At 33.8% G+C, this 20,879-nt stretch overlaps 1 protein-coding gene across 1 annotated transcript in view; it reads right to left on the bottom strand.

The window, feature by feature from the left end:
• Positions 1-227: 227 nt before the first annotated feature.
• Positions 228-20,879, bottom strand: part of LOC119839848 — a 41,837-nt gene continuing 21,185 nt past the window's right edge. The window contains exons 2-5 of the mRNA XM_038366257.1: positions 14,326-14,435; positions 3,798-3,899; positions 3,369-3,563; positions 228-3,278 (exon numbers count right to left, since the gene is read on the bottom strand). Of these exons, the coding sequence (XP_038222185.1) occupies positions 630-3,278; positions 3,369-3,563; positions 3,798-3,899; positions 14,326-14,421 (3,042 nt within the window). The 5' untranslated portion in view covers positions 14,422-14,435 and the 3' untranslated portion in view covers positions 228-629. The remainder of the gene's footprint in view (positions 3,279-3,368; positions 3,564-3,797; positions 3,900-14,325; positions 14,436-20,879) is intronic.

Here is a 20,879-nt window from a genome sequence, read left to right as displayed (position 1 = left end):
TGTTTTGCATTCGTGTTGGTGCCCTTGATATATGTCTAAATTTAGTGCGTGCTAGCACGATAATAATTAATATATTTTAAGAACTTCGAGTATAATTTCATATTCTGCATACAGTGTTACATATAAGAAAATGCTGGTTGCTCAATTAAAAGAATTGTTTATCTTCAATGTGCTTGCAGAATTCTAAGCCCATCATATTAATTGCTTTTATAAGCAGATAGTTAATGTTTTTCTCAAATCCTCAATTCATATTGGCCATGAACGCACCCTTAAAATTATACAAAAATAGTGCCTCTCAATGGTATTATTAAACACACATATAAAAACATATTAAGTCCTGTGTCTACATATACACAATTTAAGGATGTAAACCTTCTGAGGCTAACCTTATCAAGGAACATTCCTCACATAGTATAATTAAGTGCGCAAAAAGTGTGGGATACATGTGTTTTGCTGGAATTTTACAAATACACCATATGAATAGATCGAATGAAAATATTTGTCATAACTTTATAACAGATTTCGTTTAATTCGTAGTCGCTTTAATGATGCCTTAAAAATAATCAGATCCGGTTAAATATTCCTTCAAAAATGTATCCCAACAATAAACAATAGTCATTAATCTAATCCTATACCAGACTGGAGGCGCCAATCTGTCCATCTTTACCGTTTAAAACATTAACTCTTTGTCCAGACAGATTATCTTCCACGTGTCCAGAAAGACTTGGCGATGGCCCCTGCGAACTGCCATAAACTTTTGTACTATAACCGGAATCATTATGAGACTCTCTGTCTGTTTGGCTTTGTGTTTCTGTTAAATGCGTGTTAATAGCGAGAGATTGGAGTCGGCTATGTAGCAAGTTGTGGTCTGGCTTTCTCAATCCGTGAGGGTTTCTTCCGAAATTGGGATACATTGGTGGACGGTTATCGTAGTAACCTCGAAAGTGCTCGTTTTGATTTGCAATTTCCACTTCCGTATTTTGATCTAAGTGCTCGCTGTAGCAATGAGGTATTCTCTCTATTTCACGGATGATGTGGTCCTGCATCATTGCGTTAAAAACTCCTGTCTGATGATGGTATATTGGGTTTCTGTTTCGACTTTGTGGTTGCGCTTGAGGTAATCCTGGTTCGTTATAATCAAATTGATTCTGACAATTATATTGTGGCATGGGCAGGCCGCTGTCAATCATGTCCCTATATGGCATTTGATGGTGGACTTGTCTGTTGGGTATTTCGTGGAAGTAAGCGTCTTTGGGAATCATGCGTACGTCGTGAGTGTATGACTGGACTTGAGGGGCAGGTGATTGCGATTTTGTGGACATCGTTTCATAATTAGGAAGAGGTAAAGTTTGTAGCAAATTTGTATTTCGCATAGGGCCGGGTTGATTAGTACTCCTAATGGGATTGTCCTCTTCATCACTACTTTCGGAGTTGTTACCATTTTCCTTAGGTGGATTTTGAAATGCTTTTCTCGTTGGGAACGGTATGAGGTTATGAAGGCTAAATCTTTTGGATTTTGGTGGTTTTTCTTTCAAAACGGGAGCGGGCCGCTGTGGTTGTTGGGGCATCTTTAATATTGGCTGTAAGGGTTGTGCTTGAGTCGGAGTTGTCGGTTCCCTTTCAGGTACTTTTATCGATAGTGGCAAACGTTCAGGCGAAGTACACCTTTGTTGGTGTTCTACCTGCGCTACTAATTCTTGTACAGATTTTCTTGGCTCCCTATCAATAATGCCGTCTTGTTGATTAACAGGCTTAGTTAATCTGACGTACCCATCCTGTGATATATCTAAGGATTGTGAATTTCTGTTTAATACATCTGCCATTTCTTTTTCTAACATTACTCTTTTTCGTATATCATCTGCAGTTCTTTGTAGCACTTGACTCTTCCATGCAGGCACGTTTTGAGAACTCTCATTCCGACTTCTATGTTCAGTTTCAACATCAGCTATTTGACTAATTGGAGACTTCATAGTATTTGGTGACAATGGTTGAGCTTGTCGACTGGGCGAAACATATCTCTCTCTCTCATTCATATTCGTTCCATCATTTGATACAGGCGACTGAGATACTGAAACTTTATTTGACTTAACGTGTATTTCGGCTGTAACATTATGTGTCGAGTCTGTAACACAGTTCATATGAGGTGCAACACTTATAGGTGATCGGGAACATCTGCTAGGTCCAGCATCTAAATGATCGCTGCTTCTAGAATTCTTTAGAATATGCTTCCTTCGTGAGCTTCGAGGCGATCTATCTAAATCTTCTGTACTCTTAGACGTGGCTTTACAATCCATATCTTTGGTTAGGCATTCATGTGTTTCTGAGCTTTCGTTGAAGTTTTTAATAAGATTATTAACAGTGCCCCATTCTGAATTTGCATCTAAGAGTTCTAAGCTTCTTGTTCTTTTAATCGGTGGTATGTCTATCGATCCCTTTGGGCTAAAGTCTAATTTCTTTACTCTTTCTGATGCTCGGAACATCATGCCTCGGGTTAACCATTGCTCTAAATGTTTATGCCTCTCTTTACACATGGCCCTTTCAGCTGCTACGAAACGTGTTAATTCAGATATCTGTCCTTGAGTCTTCATTTCCAAATCCGTAACTTTTTGGTCTAGCCTCTCATGCGCTCGATCTATGTGTTTCTTTAAGTCTTTTTTATCTTCATTAAGTTTATCTTCCATATGCTTAAAGAATGGTGCACAATAACAAGTGTAGCCTGCTCCAATTGGTCCCTTTTTTATATTACCAGCTAAGTCCAAGTAATACTGTTCGCCTTTCTTCAACGGTTCGGTGGGTAGGGAACTTAGCTTAGGTTTAGGAAAATATTTTGGATCAGGATAATAATGACAACCGTAAGGGGACCACTGAACAGGAGGAGTTTCAAAGTGAACATTCTTCTTTTTCTTTTCTTTACTTCTGTCTCTCTTCTTGCCATCATCCGGTTCGTCGATGCCGCGTTCTTTACTTTTATCTCTGTGCCTCTCTTTCTTTTTTGGTTGTTTCGCTACTGGAGTGTTAAGTATAGCGATTATTTCATCTAATCCTTTTCTGGTAGCAATGTCTCTGGCAGTTTCACCTTGGTGGTTTCTTAGAGACTTATCGCAACCAGCTTCGAGTAATATTCTAGTCAATTTTCTCCTTCCCATTGCTGCAGCTATGTGTAGAGCGGTGTCACCGTTCTTATTTTGTTCTGAGACTCTACACTGGGCAGAAATAAGGATACGCGTGACACCGGCGTGACCATAGCGCGCTGCCGTGTGAAGTGAGGTGTCTCCATACTGGAATAAATAGACAAGGACAAATATAAATACTAATTCAACATGTTGTTCTAGTCACGCAGTAATATCTATTTTTTTTTTATTACTTACATTGTTTTGCAAATCAGGCGGTGCGCCAGCCAATAGGATTTCTCTAGCAGACTGATTATGGCCGTTCTGTGTTGCAAGGTGTAACGCCGCGAAACCAGCCGCGTTGCGCACGCGCAGGTCGCAACACCGCGCGAGGAGTGCGACGCAACGTGAGTAGCCTTTCCATGCTGCTTCGTGTGCCGCTGTATTGCCATGCTGAAAGATAATATTTATGTGTATATTAGAACGTATGTTTCACGAAATATTTTGTACGTTGTATACATACAGAAACATAATCGACAAATGAATTTCTAATAACTACGCGTCTACATAAAATATTTATTCAGCACAATACACAAATTTCGATATTTCGCTAATGAAATAGGTAGTTATGAGGAAGTGACGATTGCGGCAAATATCAGTAGAGTAAAATATATTCAGGTAATTTACCAGGTTATCTTGTTTGTTTGGATCAGCTCCTTGCTCCAGCAGCAACTTGACGACTTCCACGTGCCCATCCGCGGCGGCTCTTTGCAGCGCACTGCAGCCATTCTGAAGTCAGTGTAATTTCATTTAGTTTTTAACATGTTTATTTTTAAAATAGTTACTCGCACCACCAACTGGATTGACAATCTTACAAAATATGAGTATTTTCAGATAGCCAGCCAAGATAATAATGTCCATTGTTTCATGGTATTATAAAGAAAAAACGATACATGTTTTTATGAGAGATTTAACAATAATAAATAATGATACACATTCCTCAACTTTCCTAATACAGTTACGTTATCAAGCTGCTCCGGCAGTTATAATTATTACATAACTGTGTAGACGTTACGAAATGTCAGCCGTTTGACGTGCTACAAAAACAAGATGGCGTTACAATATGGCGCACCTGTTTTAACGAATCGGCAGTTTTTTCTCGTGGCGTAAGATCATAATGAAGTCAGAACTGTTTTGTGGTGTTGCATGTCTTAATTGTATTTATTTGCAGTACAATGTTATGATAGTTTACTTACAGAAGATCGATTATTTTATGTATTTCATTTAAATCTTAATCACACTTGTCATATTAATTAATGATAGAAAAGTGCTTAAATTTATTAGATCCATTATACTTTGCGATGTCAATGTTCTCTTAATGTCGAGGTTCCCCATATTTTCATGTTTTCGTCATGAAGTAGGTACCTACTAACTTTTTTAGATTAATTATTAGAAAAGTTTAAGAGATAAACCTCTTTGTAAAATTTATGCGCCCACCCCGCTCCTCTCGTACAATGTTATTATTTGTTTTAATTTTTTTTTAGTTATCATAAGAAATTCAAAAACATTGTATACATACAATTTAAATTCCGTTCGGACTTTCTTAAGTTTATATTAAAGTAGTGAAATGATACTAACACAACTTTCTTTTATTGTTCATATTATATAAATAGGCGAAAGAAAATTAGGTATATTGTACTTAAATGTCGCTATACAAGTGTTTGACATTGCTGATTTATAGTGAATATATAAACGACTCATCGGAATTTTCCCGACATCTGTTCTCGATCCTTCTTTTATTTAAATTATCCTTTATCCCACATAAACAATGCGAATGAACGTTGTTTTTCAACGATTACTCCCGGCGGTAGTCGTAAAGTTTGACTGGGTTTATGTAAGGGAACCGACCATGTAATTGGACTGTAAATCGGTCGATTCAGTGCATTTCTGAACGAGGCTGATTCATTAAATTTACGACGGATTAAACGGCACAATACGGCGAACGTTTTATCTATGGAACCAATTAAAAATAAGACAGGGACGATGAAAATGAACCTCACTAATTAGGGCATAGAATGGTACATAGGCATCTACTTGCGTACGTGCATATGTACAATTCTGTAAAGATAAATTAGCGTTAACTGTTAATGTAAAACATTTTTCGCTATCCGTGCCAGTGTCGCTACTAGTACTACCCTGTAGCAATTAGGGATCACGAGCATATATCTATGATCTACGTGGTATCCGGGTTTTTACCTTCCCCGGTGAGAGCAATTCCACTTCGTACCGAGGCGTACTCAACTCCCACATTAAAGATGTGTTAATGAAATATGTAAGTATATTGATATGTAAATTTTCTAGCTTCATTACATATGTCCATAAAACTGCGAGAATAATCGAGTGGTTGATTATAATTTTTCTATGGCATTTATGCAGAAATTCTCGTGGGAAAGAAAAATTCCAGGAAGATTCTGATAATAATTAATAGCAGACTAGCGAAGCATAGCTGTTTAAAAATACTACTAGTTGAATGTTTTCAAGTATTTATGTGACAGTTATTAAAATTATTTAAGGAATAAATAATTATTTCTAAGAACATTGTTTTACAATTCATTTTTTTTATTTTTCAAATTTTCTTTTTTTTTGCTAAACATACAATATATATTATATACAATCTAACATAAATTTATAAAAGATAATAAAACACTGATAGTAAATTAAATTTCCGATTGCTTTAAATAAAACTTTAATGAACTGTCAAGTTTTCAGAGCACAAATCTTCGCGATTAAATTAAATAAAAAAAAAGCTTCTCGGTATTTAAATTTGACTCGCCTCATATGCTCTATGGTATTCTTTAATTACAAATTACATGTCATCTTTTATTGTTATTTTTAATCTTCACTGCCTCCCAACCTACGAATGAAACAAATTACAGGTATCATTCGTAGGTAAGTAAGAAGCAATGGTAGTGATTGATATAAAACATTAATAACACAGCACAGTAAATGCACAAGGCATTCCTATAGTTTGTATTGAAGTGCAATCCTAATCCCATTATACGAAGACAAGAGGAAATTTTCTATAAATTAGAGGCGTTTGAGATTCTTGCGGGACTTGATGACAGCCATATGCAGAGAGCATTACAACTGTATTTCTATTTGTTTTCCATCTTTGGTAAATAGTTTTATAATAGGTTATATGAACGACATTGCACATTAATGATGCGAAGTATTATATACGTACTGCATGCCTTTCTTTCTGCGAAATCGAAGGTAGAGTTAGACAGTTCCGGAGTTTTCCCCGCATAGCTGAAGTTCGAGTGGGATTTCCAGGTAAAAAATATATGTATGTCCTTTCATGGGTCTTAAATTTGCTAAGATCAGGGCGTTGAAGCAAACAAATAAAATTGATACCTTTTATATAACTAGACTAGACATTTATATTGTTCCCCTGTCACATTGCCATGTCGAAATATATCCATAGCAAGGAAAAGCAGATTCTTATCGTGAAAATGAATGCAAATGGTAAAATAGTATAAGTACTTATATATATGACTTGTAAGAGATCAAATACCTATCTACGTTGTGGCAAAAATTGCCGAAACTTCTGTTCATCTTTAACTAGTCATGGAGCTGGTGGGACGCCTGATGGTAAGCGCTATCACCGCCCATGAACATTTGGGGAGGCATAAGGACCATTGCAGACGCCTCTACAAATGGATTGCCGACTTTTTGGGAAGAGATTAAGAAAGGATCGGCGATAGGAATAAAGGAAAGGACTGGAAAGGGTAAAGAAAAGGATATGGGCCTCCGGTTTTTGCGTGAAAGAGCAACAAACACACACACACACATCCTTACAAACTCGCATTTATAATATTAGTAGTATAATTGTGGAAACGATTATAATTGGAGTTTTATTGCGGCTTATTGCATGCGAAATACAACTTTACGTGTATCCGTGTAATATATATTAATGTACATTTAATCTGAGTCACCTGAAACGCATCCATTTGATAAGTTAATCCTAACACTGCAGCTGCAATTATGAACGAGCCTATCCATACTCACAAATGATAATATTTCATTCATCTCAATTAAAGATTGCTATAAAATGCTGTTATTCAATTATGCTGCCCATTTATGAATATATTACAGGTTTTACAACTCACAAAATGCCTTTATTATAATGTTTTTAGCCTCTCAGCACTATTATGAAAGCGATCTCATTAAACGGGCGGCACTTTAGAAGCCGGTTACAAATTCAAATCGATGTTTTGAACGCGAAAAGAGGCATTTCGAAAAGAACAAGTTTTTTTTACATAAATGAGTCTTTTTAAAGTTTAAATCATATTTAAAATTGTTGAGTATTTATTACAAGTTAGAGCTTTGGAAAATTTTTGTTTAATGATTGTATATTTAATTATATACATTATGTAATTACATTACACGCCGATTATTGTGAAGATTCTCTTAAAAAGTATGAATTAAAACACTTTATGTGTACTACCGTACAATATCAATGCGTAGCGTAAGGCGGTAGGATTTTTATTTTTATGAAAATGCGCCTGTTCTAAGCTGGTGGTTCCCCTGATGGTAGTAATCTACCGCCTGTGAACGTTGCAGAGATATGGAAAATCTCTCTCCTCTGCAAATGCGTTTTAAGCCCGCTTTTAAGGGGTAAAGGATAAGGAAAGAGTAGATGATGGGAGTAAAGAAATGGGCTGGGTACTATGAGGAAAGGAAACGAGCATCCGGGTCCCCCACTCACAGAACAAAAAACAGTGGAGGGGTGGTACCTTCCCCAGTGCTACAAGGCCATTCGTGCCAAAGGTGCCCAAGGATGCTTGACTCCCAAACTTTGCTTAATTGTCTAAAGATAGATAAGCTTTAGACCGGAGCAATGACGGATTCAGATTTCAGTGAATAACAACGCTTAACTCATTTGTAATCAAAAATTTTAAGCTATTGAATCAATAAAGTCAGACGCACAACAGTTAATGTTCGTTACATAAATACGCTTCAAATGTACTTAAAGCATATTTTCTTTTATATTACAAGTGCTTCTCATTAGAACAAGAAATACAAACATTAAAACTTTTTCTTTCATTCGAGTCAAAGTCTTATGTAACCTCTTAAAATGATTTTTACGGCTGTAGGAACTGTGTAATCACTTTCATTTTCTATGTTAAACGGAAGCGTTTAATGTTATTAGTGAGACTGTTATAATTGGAACCAGAAAGCCTTTTAAAACGAATTAATGTTACAAATAGATCCGTTATTTGTGTTACTAATGACTAATGCGTTGTTGCTCTTAGTTGAAATTTTATCCTTATTTGTCATCACGATAACCTACAGCTGATAAGCATTTTGATATCTACATAGTTAAAAGCGCGTGAGACGTGGGAAAGCGTGTGTTCAGTAGTTGTTTCTAAGTTAATATAAAAAATATGGAGTTTCATAAATTTTTTTACACTAAAATTATACTAAACGAATTTTAATGGAAGAACTGATCGTGTGTTTTTTCCAAATGAATACCTAAGCTCCGAAACTACTGGACTAATTTGTACCAGTTGCATTATTTCAGATTGGCATAGACTATATATTATTTTTAACCCGCGTACTAGTATTATAACTGTGACCCGGGTCTACCTGGGTAAAGCCGGGATCATCCACTAATTTGAGACAAATTTTTAATATTTCAGAAGCTGTTTTCTTTTCACTTATACACAATAATACTTTAACATGATAAATGTATCATTTTAAATGTAAAATTGGGTGTCTTTGCGAAATTCCGGTTTCCACTTTGGTTTTTATTCATGAATATAGAATTTTAATATTTTTTAAACTGTATTATCATAAGTTTTACATAACCTGTCATAAACAAATACATGTAATTAAAAAAAAAGCTAAAATAATATTTAAATATCAAATGTTTAATCATGGTTCATTTTAACCTCGAGATCTATTAATCAGAATGACTTATTTGGGCTGGTTTTGAATTGATTGATCAGCTCTGTAGACCAAAGTGGCCATAGACAAAGATTATTTATCTTTGACATTTCCTGGTAATTTATATGTAGGTTATTGATAAATATCATTGACGTTTATAAAAAAACTTTTGGGAAGTAACAAATTAAATTACTGAATAAAACTGATTTTTTGAAATTTGTTCAAAATTTTTTTGCAATGTTACCTTAGGATATAAAAATGTTTTTTTACACTCATTTAACGCCATACATTTTAATCGTTATCTGCTTTTTGTGCTACAGTATTTTACATAACAGTTAGACGATAAGATGGCTAGGTATTGATTAGAAAAATAAACATATCATTTAAACAACGCCTCATATGGATCGCCTCTTATGCTAGAGTAGACTCGAATATCCTAATTCATAAATACATGATCAATTATACTCAAACATGATTAGGAAATGATGTGAAGCATTTCTTCACACAGGCTACCTTTCACAGGCAAAACATTCGATGAACAGAATTTAAATTAGATGATTATGAGTTAACTGTTTAGCAAAGAGTATCGGCGTTTATTTTGAATATGTAGAAGCATTAATAGTTAGGCCAAATTTACAACGATTACTATTCAATAATCTGAAGCCAGATTTAAAAAGAACTCACGCTGTCTAAACTGATATGTCTTAAAGCATTTTCTACAGTAGATATTAAAAAATACAAAAAACGCATTAAAACTATAACTACAAAAAAGAAAAATAATATATTTAGTTAAAAAAAAATACGCTTCAATGATAGAATCATAGTATTTTCTTGTGTTTGATTTTACGCGAGTATACGAGTCAGAGACATTTCATCTCCCCGTGATCACGCGCGCTGCAAAGTGTTAAATGATAGAATCAACTAAATTGTCTCACTAGCTCTTAAAATAATGCACACGTAAGGGAATTATGCAAGCCTGGCGATCCTTATCAGAAGATTATCTCATGAAATTTGTAATATTATTGTTTGTCACTGGTCCTTGATGAAGTTCGAAATAAATTTGTCCTTTTTCAGTGGCTCAAAATCGAATCTAAAGGCGTCGGTTACATACAACATACATACTGAAGCTAAAAAGAGTGTTAATAAATTACTACCGGTTTGTAGTAACTCCACAAAGAAGATTTGGTAAGAAGAGATTACTCCAATGTTTAATTTAAACTGCAGTCGAAATCGAAGGCTTCTAGAAGCAAGCTTGTGGGGCATAGCCCCGTTATTTTAACGTACAATTGTACCCGTTTTCCCATTCGCTGTATTCTTAAACGGTATGGTAATAGGGTAACAGAAACACAGCTAGCAAGATTTAGATCTTATTACACTATTAGTGTGGTGTCAGTTAGTTAAATAGATAGGTGTTATGTTATTTGGTTTAGGTAAGTTTATAACGATAATCTTTTATCATTTATTTGATTATATAGTACATTTTAATGTAAAAAAAATATCCATATAAGATTTTTGGGTCCCGATACAAGAATACAAATAATTTAAGTTCTTTGTATTTATATTAACATAGATATAATATCTATGGCGCATAAATACATCAAAAAGGAAATTTATTTTACAAAAGAAACTCGCCCTTTCATTTCACCCCATAAATTGCAGGCATATTGAAAGAAAGCTATTTCAGACCACAGACGGACCGACAGGTCATTATAGTGTTTACAAAACAACTGCCACGGAGCATGCCTCGGAATACGACTTGCACACAAACTAATATTGAAAACCACTGCACCGTGAAACCGTGAAATACCTTCGACCACAATGTTTATTTTTATCTCGGAATGCCATAAAGGTTAATTACTTTAAATGTAAAATGTCTTACTTCGGGCCTATACATATTAATTAAGTACCTAATTGGACATGGAGCGCTTCGTTGCTTTTTTGTCGTTTAATTTGGAAATAAAAAAGGTACATATATAAACTCTTTAGTTGTCAAACTCTTTTTCATGTAGATTTTTTAGGGTTAATGAGTGGTCCCTTTTTAACGACTATCGGTTCGTGAAATAGTGAAGACATTGAAAATGTTTTAACACGACAACAATTAACTATCGAGGGATGTGTTTTACAAAAACCGAATTCTGTTAGAGCAGTTTAGGCGCTCAACGTTGATAATGTATCGGTATTGGAATCTTTTATCATCTGTCATCTAGTCGCAGCTCAGTCGCAGGGCATCATTAAAAAACTAGTCCAGGAAACCGGTTAAAGTCTTGTACTTTTTCTTCAATTTCGTTGTAACTGCGATATCGACTGCGGCGGACACGCTCGACTTGAAGCACAGATAATAAAGTGTTCCCGCCATTCTTGTTTACAGATAAAATAAATAACAAACGAATTATTTATAGCATTGTTTGCAAGGATGAACCAGTTATTTTCTCTGATCATAATATTATATTCAAAGCACATTTGCTATGGATTATTTTATTAATATTTATCAGTGAGATGATATTGGAGCTCTTATAAATGTATATATAAAAAATTGACTCTAAAATTAAAGTGTAAATCCACTTAATAATTTTGGCAGTATAATAATATTAACAATACACTAACTTTTAATTGGGAAGAAGATAGAAAAAGTCTTATATTTTGGAGATATGTTCACAGATAATCATTATAACATTATATCATAAAAAACTAAGTTATCAAAGATATTATAGCCAATAAAGATTTAGTAGGCGTGTACTATGGAACGTCGGACCATAAATTTAAATGTAATTTCAAATTGGTTGCTTTATAGGCGATCTCAAGTAGGATTCTTTTGGCTACACAGATAACAATTGAGAAGTTATTTTAACTACATTATTTTAGAATCAAGAATATATTTGGGGCACAATGAAAAGTCTTCTTTACATTTCTCATACTTTAGTTTTAAATATTTTTTTATGTCATAGCGGGCAACTGTTCGCCTGATGGTAAACGATCACCACCGCCCATGAACATTCGTAGAGGCTCAGACCTCTGAGAATGTGCTGCCCGCTTTTAAGGGATAAGGGATAAGGAAATGATTGATGACTGGAAACAAGGAATGGACTGGGAAGGGCGAGGAGAAGGAAATAGGCCTCCGGCTCCCCCACTCACCGTACGAAACACAATAGCATGCTATTATTTCACGCCGGTTTTCTGTGGGGGTGTGGTACTTCTCCGGTGCGAGCTGGTCCAATTCGTGCCGAAGCATGCTTGACTCCCACAATAAGAATATTTTATATTATCATTGATTTAAATCTTAAAAAAGAATAAAATAAAAAAGAGAATTTTATTTAATAAAATTTACGTCTGTGCCGTATTTAAATCTGCGCATAATGCACTGGGTGATGTTATATGTGTAGATGATAAAACAAAGCATTACCACAGATAACATAATAACTCATTAATTAATTACTATACACGAATTGTATTCAAAATATCCAAAGAAAGTAAGTCATACACATATTAGTAAGAATTTCCACTAACGAGGATATATATGCTCGTTTTTTAATGATCTGTAAAAGTAACCAATGCTTTATTGTGTTAAACTTATCAATAAATCAAAGTAAGGTTGAAACGTTAGGCTAGTCTCAATCTACGGAGATTTATTTTCTATAGACCACGCGATCTATTAATCGTCACATTGATTTATCGATTATTCTATACGTATTGAGCGAAATATCGAATTTAATTATTCATACCAAATGTGGTGTGGACGCGACATGAATTGTAGTGTGTACTACCTTAATAATGTAGTCTGGAGATTGAGTAACTGAATTTGAACTCTATTTCGTATGCTAAAGAATTTAAAATTTTATGTTGGGTGTGTTCCAAGGCATTAATTCAGACTCGGTAGGGTGCCAGCATTGCTAGCGATGCATCGCTACTGCGTTTCAATGTTGGATGTATGCCGACATACAGTGTGGTTCATTTATTAGGTTAATTTATCAGGTGATAAATTGCGAAATATTATGACACATTGCAATAAGTTGAGTAAGGGAGTAATCTTTAATAGAAGTATGAACTTCAATGACAGTAAAGAAAATGACTGAAATATACGATAAAGAATAATCGTATCATCACCGAATAATTTGTTTGTAACCTTGGCACGGCCTCGGTATACACAGACAGAGAAGTTAGACTTCAAATACTGCAGTTTGTGGTCGAAAATTAAAAATTACAATGACAGGTTAATATCGTATTTGTCCTTGAATGAATATTAATATAAATATCTATTTTCGTATTCAAATACATACAAATGATACGTTTAGTCTTAATGTAGAGTGAAACACACGAATCTACATTGAATGGAACAAGACGTTACTGTCTGTTTATACGAGATGCATTTCAGTATGATAATACGCAAATAGAACCTACATCTTCGCATTATATACGTTCTATGTAAGGAATTTGACATGTATTATACAGATTACATTATTCTTCTAGTGGGTGGCCACGTTGAGATATTATGAAATCATTATCTCACCAATGGGTTATTATGGGATAAGTTATTTGTGCCTATCATTACTTCACACTAACAAATATGTGGATGGCAACATTTTACAACAATTTGTCGCGACACAAATCCTGAATCGCGAAGAGAGATAATGATATTCATGATACGTTTACTTATAATAACCGAATTGAATTTTACTACCGAATATAGATCCTAGATCCAGCTATCGGACTTCAGACGAGTTGATTGAATGGTTGAAGTTCATTTTTGCTGAAAGACGGTACTTTCTTTCATATAAAAATTAGACTTATGTATGTGCCTGTCCCATATTTGTTAGTTTACAGTTTGATTTACCTGACTCTAGTTAGTGATTAGTAAAGAATAGTTACACTGGAGTTTTGAAGCATGTCTAGTTTTGTATTATAGATTCATATACTGACTCTGAAGGTTATATTAAGATATTTCAGGGCGGGAAATGTGTAAGTTGCAACTAAGAACTGTCCTGTGTAGTGTTATTATGTGTAGTTGTTGTAGTGTATAAAGGGTGCCCTATGAGGCAGTGAACTTTAGAGCTCCAAGTTCCACAATACCCACGGGTATTGTGGAACTAGGAGCTATCCTGTATCATGTATTGCCCGGAGTAGGAATAAGGATATCCAGTTCTAAAGTGAAGTCCCGTGTCCCTTAGTGGGGTATGGGGCAGTTGATATATATCACTGATCGATTATTCTTTATGGTCAAATATCAGCCTTCGAATCGAAACCAGGACACATCATAAAGGCTTTATCATACCTCGTCCGTGTCGTCGACCGGGGCCCCAGCCCGCAGGAGGCTAGCGATGCGCCCCGCGTCGCCGCGCGCCGCCGCTTCCAGCAGCGCGCCACCCATACGCTATTGCATTACTGAAACAAATATATAATTATAATTAAATTGATTTTCTACGTTATCAATTTATAGCTATATATAAATGTATAGATGCAAATGTTGAGGGCACTGCATCTAATAATCTTAACACCAGACCAATTGGAATGGCAGGAAAAATTTCACATGCATGTTGTGGTACGATCAATGAAATCTCATATTATAAGTTCCTTGTTTTAATATAGATATCTACGTTCAACATGTTAAATTTAATTCTTATTATGGAATGGTTACTGAAAGAACAAAAATACTCAAAGAAACAGTTGGTATTTTAGACAGACAATCCTCTGTGTATCATTAATATCGCTAAATTTTGTACCTTTTCTTAATATTATAATTTAAAAAGCTTAAAATATGATTCTTAAATTGTTATTCCATCGTTTTATGTCTTGAGTTATTTAAGAACGCAAAATCCCGATTCAAAAAACAGAGGGAAGAAATGAAATCATATAAACATTCTGAATCATATTCGTGCGAGAACAGCATTCTTGTAACGCAGTTGGTTGTAATTTAAAATATGATTGACGTTCAATAATGGGGTGCGGTGTAAAAACAGCAAAACATGTGATGAGATGTTATAATAATATGTATATTCAATGTTAAAACGATCTTCAATATTTTAATGTAATGATTTCAAAATGGAGTGGTAAATGTTTCATTTTTTTTATTTAATTTTATTTTTTGGAATTGGGGCTTGTAAGTTAATATTATATTATTTTATATAATCTTTATTCTTAATGAACATTTAATTTCACTTTATATAATTCTCTTTTTATTATGATTGTACTTTTAAAACTAAATTTCTAAAAAAGTTGCATATTAATTAACATTTCTTAGCGATTTGTTTTTGTTATTTAAATTTAAAATTAAAACAACTCACAATAAAGAACGAATATTATTACAACAACAGATATTTTATCTGTGCTTCAAAAAACTCACCATTCACGCCAAACGTCCAATTGTACATCTTGTTACTGACAGACTAGACAATAGTGCAAACGTATGCTCATCTCTATCTACAGTGATATCTGATCCATATATTTGACATACTTATTGATTGTATTTGTAAAATAAATTCATGGCTTTGTTAATAAGCGACAGCGAGTCTTAAAGAAATACAAGTTTGAATTATTATATAGCTTTTTGAACGAGGCTCCGCCCTCGTAGTCATAGAAAATCCCCCAGTTTTTTCCGCGTAGATTAGGACCTATGTCATATATATCCTAGAACCTATGAGAAATTTTGAAAGAATAGAAAAAATATGATCACGAGGCAGGATTCGAACCTGCGTTTCTTGCCTAACCGTAGCAAGGCAAGAAACCCAGGTTCGAATCCTGCCTTGTGATCATATTTTTTCTATTCTTTCAAAATTTCTCATTTATAAAGCATTTCAATGCTATAAAACTAAAAATTAAATCCTAGGAACTATTTCAGGTCTCACACTATATTTGTGTCAGATTTCATCCAAATCACTTGAGAGCTATGAGCAGCAGAGTATGTGAAGGAAAAACAGACAAATATATAGACGGACGGGCAGAGATACTTTAGCAATTGTAATTTTAGTAGACATGTAAATATTTGCCAACTTGTGAACCAATTATTTTCTTGTCCAAAGCTTTTATTTATAACAAAGGGTGCCTTGTAAGTGTATACACACTTACGAGGCACACATAAGTGTGTGTGAAAGATGTTACAAATAAAACATTGTTACTTGTATTTATTTAAGTTCCTCTTCTGCTATATACATGAGTCATCTATCAAATCGCTTATGCTTACAACACAAATATCTAGTAGTATTCTTAACAATAAGGAATTATTTACGGTCCACTACAGACGCGCCCTCCGATCAAATATTGCTAGTGATTGACTGTTGAATGGATGATACGAATATATATTAATAGGTTTATACGCCACGGTGTTTTCCTATATTAGTAAAGTTGTAAGAGAAGTTATACTCTGAAGATGATAAAAATATAATACTTTTTAGCAATAAACTAAACCGCTGTCAAATTTCAGAACTAGACCAAATTTTAACGGGACCACACGAGAGGCACCAATTTATATTTATTTTATTTTTTTAAAAGAATCATCATCGGTTCCCCCAGCTAAAAGTTACTTTATAACTTTTATCACTGAAATGAGTGATTAATTTGTCCCGTGATACTTAAGGTGTACGAGTTTGACCACAGATTATGAAACACTAGAGATAATATAATCCTATACTAGTGAAATAGTATACATTTGACTTTAAACATATATAAATCTGAATAAATTTAGCAAATTTCACGTTATATAATTTTTGAAGTATTTATAATATATAAACGTTAACCGGTTGCGCTTTTGGTCTAGACATGCCGACTTACATGACTTTTATGTGTTATTTGGTCTTATTTAGTGAGTGCGTGGTTTGAATGGAAAAGACGTATTTATGGAGTCGTTCTATTTGCATAATTATTTAAAGAATGTAACCAGAAACGGCAATTTGGTTATTGGAAAAAAATAGTAATTTATAGAATATAGTATCATTTACACTATATATTTTACCTACATTCCAATCCCAAAAAAACCCAGTTGATTAAGTAATTAGTGTTATATTACAACAATCGATTTGCACATTTATTTACATCATTTTGATAAGAGAGTCAGTATCTCATTCTTACAGAATTAAGTTCCAAGTATTCTGGAATAGGTATCATTTATTTGTTTTTTTTTGTCCCATACCATTCGCAGAGGTAGTGCCTTTGCGTATTTTCTACCCGCTTTTGAGGGGAAAGGGATAGAGAAAAGACTGACGGCTGGAAAGAATGAGGGAAGGGTGAAGAAAAGGAAACGGGCCACTTCAAAAGGATGACAGCAAATGTCCTCTTATAGTTTTACCGCCATAGTCTTCAAGACCTGGAATTCGTCTGCTTAAATCTGTTTTATATAGTGATTATAATATACGAAGAATGAACTGGATTGGATTCAATCAAACAACTTTTTCTACGTCCAATAAACGAGATATTTTTCAAGAAAAATCTGCCAACATTACTGATCCAGTCTTTTTCACACTAGAGTTGTACCTCAATGATTCTGATTCTTCCCCAAATTTAATGATGTGTACATGCCATTAACCATTACTGACGACTGATTTATATAGACGAGTTTTTAAGGAATAAAACGAAACCAATGTAACGTATAGAACCCAATAAAATAACATCAAACACTCCGACGTTAATAATTAAAGCTGGCAACAAAGTACTGGGAATTGCGTACAAAAACCATCTTCGATCGACTCACGACCAATCCACATACATATCATTACGATACCTCGCAAAAACACATATTATATACTCTCAACAATGTCACATTATCTCGTCTTCAAACCATCAAAATTCCATCGCGCCGAAGGGTCAAGTTAAACTGGTCATTAGAAAGACAATGAGGTTGTGTGATTGAGTTATTGACACGTAGTCGTGACGTCGTGTTTGAGTTAGATGATTTATTGCTATTGTAGAGGTATTTTGATAAACTTTAATAGTTCTATCTTGTTTTTATCGTGGGATCATTAAACTGTCATGGACGCTTTAATTTGCTGGTTTAAAAACTTAACTAGAATGGATTTTTTCAGAGAAATTAAAGGAATCACAATTATGCTTGGCAGCTGTCGATTTTACCACTATATATTATATTTTACACGATACCACACGTTGTTTCAGTTTATCAATAAAGTCTTTTGTTCACATGGCTAATTATTTATTTATTTCTACAGATGTGAAATCACTTTTATTGCATTATTAAAAGTAATAAACAATATTGTTATGAAGAAATTTCAACCTGATTTTCGCTTTTGAATACATAGCTTTTATCTAAGAATAGGCGTAATTCAGGTCGATCCCGTCGCAACTTCTTGGTTGATATATCAAATTTTTATGTGGATCGTTAAGATAAAAGTTTATAGCTTTTATTGCCACTCAGAACGAAATAAAGTTAAATTCATGTAAAGACTAAAAAAATATATGTGAAGAGAGTTTTATTTTTATGTACTTTTGTATGTTTATAACGTTTTCACGCAAAATCCACTGGACCGATTTCAAAAATTCTTTCACCATTAGTAAGCTGCAACTTCACTGAGTGACAAAGGTTATATAACGGGCTAAGCCAGGGCGAACAGCTAGTAATACGATAAGAAAAGAAGCTTAGCTAAGGCCTATCGGCGAGTTAATTGCCTACTTTTTCTCTTTCGGGAACACCGCTAACTTCAAAAATTGTTTTTCTTTTTCGCATTATAACGTCATAAATAAAGGACTGGTAAGGGTAAGAAAAAGCATCTGGCTCCCCCACTCATTGAGCGAAACACAGCAGTACGCTATTTCACATCGGTATTCCGTGAGTGTGTAGTACTTTCCCGGTGCGAACTGGCCCAATCCGTGCCTAAACGTGCTCGACTCCCACATACACACAACTTTCCACCTCCATTACGTATTACACAATAACATATTTAATTCCCAATCGAACAAATGAATTTTTACTAACATAATCAAGATTTAACATTCCCACGTTATAATTGGCCTGTTCTACTAACATTTGATAGGAAAAGTATAACGTAATTAATTAGCGACAGATGTAAGCCAATGGGTAAGCCAAGCGGCGTGACGAACGGAAACTACGCAGTTATGTAAGTTTGTTGTCGAATTCAGAAATCGTCAACATTTGGTACATTTAAAAATTTTAAATATAGATTTAATAATGTATCTTTTACAAAGCATTTGTACGCTATTAAAACTAAAAATTAAATTGAATTGAACAAAAACATTTTATTAGTATCCATATGAATGAATGTATGAAGTATATTTTTTAATCTTATACTCCAATGATCGAATAGAATTATTTGATAAACAGATAAATTATATTTTTTATTATCATAGGAAATACAGATAACAATTTAGGACTTCTTGAGGTAATATATATCTATGACGTGGAACTAACACTACTATACGTACATGCACTTTTAAAATAAACTCGTAAGGTATAACGTAAATTAAACAATACCTTTTTTGTATTTTCTTTAATATCAGCTAATTCAGTTAACACGTTCAATTAAATTTCATTAAGTATGTGCGTACATATTCATTGACATAAAATTATTTGTTTATCTCTCTAATAATAAAAACAACCAGAGGTAAAATTCTCCACGATTACGACATCCGATAAAACAAATAAAGTCATAAAAAACTGAAATAACACTCAAATTATACAATTCAACAGGTTTGTAACCAGTGTTTACTGATTAATTATATTCATAATATACTCATTATGCAAATAACGTTTTTTATAATTAAAGCGCTGGTGAAACTCGCATATCGTTTAAATCCAAGCTGAACTATTAATAGCAAAAAGATTTAATAATATATTGTGTTATTTACTTATGTTTATACATTAGTACAGTTTATACGTACTATTTTCCATATCCCAAATGAAACGATTACATAAATTGTAACAGAACCTTATTACAAACCGTTTAGCCCATAGCTTGTCTAGATACTTTTTATTTGGCGCTACCATCTAGATCTAGGCCTTATAAGCTAGCACAGCCCATAATTATGGCTAATACGCTTTCATTACTGTTAACCGAACCGTATAAACCATTGGAAAAACAAATGATTGCAGAATAAATAAATATGAATCAAGACGTACAGATTTTTCTTTTAAATATAGATCGAGCAAATAAAAACCAAACAACCAACTTCAAAAGAAGAAATGTATTTTTTGTGTTTGTTACTTGACTCTCTTTGAGTGAATCTTTTTGTATATGCGCCTGACATGTGGTCCGATGTTAATTTGATTTAGTTCTGAATACTTGAAGGCAACAAAATTATTATTGTTATATTTAATTATTTGACCAATAAATTTGGGTGTCCTTACAAATAAGCAGATATATTAACATTCAAATAAACGTTTGGTTGACAAATATGATATTCTTATCTCCCTCAATTTGTTTCGTTTTGTTTTGAGATTTTGCATTATTAATGAGTCGTCGTTATTTTTTGTACTTGTGTGAATGGATCGTTCATAATTTGTCGCCATTTTAGATTTTAAATAATTTGAATGCATATATTTTTATGTTATAACGAAGCATAAACGACATCGAAGACTATATATGGTGTATTCACGCTTAAAAATAATTTAAATATTTTTATCAACTTAAGGATCCAGACTTGATTTTTGAAGGATTTGTGTGTGTTTGTTACTCTAACTACTGAACCGATTGCTATGAAATTTGGTACGTAGACAGCTGGACAGCTGGAATGACATATAGGAAACTTTTTATCCCGATATTCCTTATTTCAAAATTCAAAAGATTATTCCATAATTCAAAAAGTTTTTAGTATTAAATATCTCGGAATCATTTTGGATCACCGCCTATCATGGCATTCACACATTGA

Source organism: Zerene cesonia, chromosome 5, assembly GCF_012273895.1.
Source record: "Zerene cesonia ecotype Mississippi chromosome 5, Zerene_cesonia_1.1, whole genome shotgun sequence".
NCBI lineage: Eukaryota > Metazoa > Arthropoda > Insecta > Lepidoptera > Pieridae > Zerene > Zerene cesonia.
The sequence above is the reverse complement of the archived record's forward strand: the minus strand, read 5'-3'. Positions and strand labels throughout refer to the sequence as shown.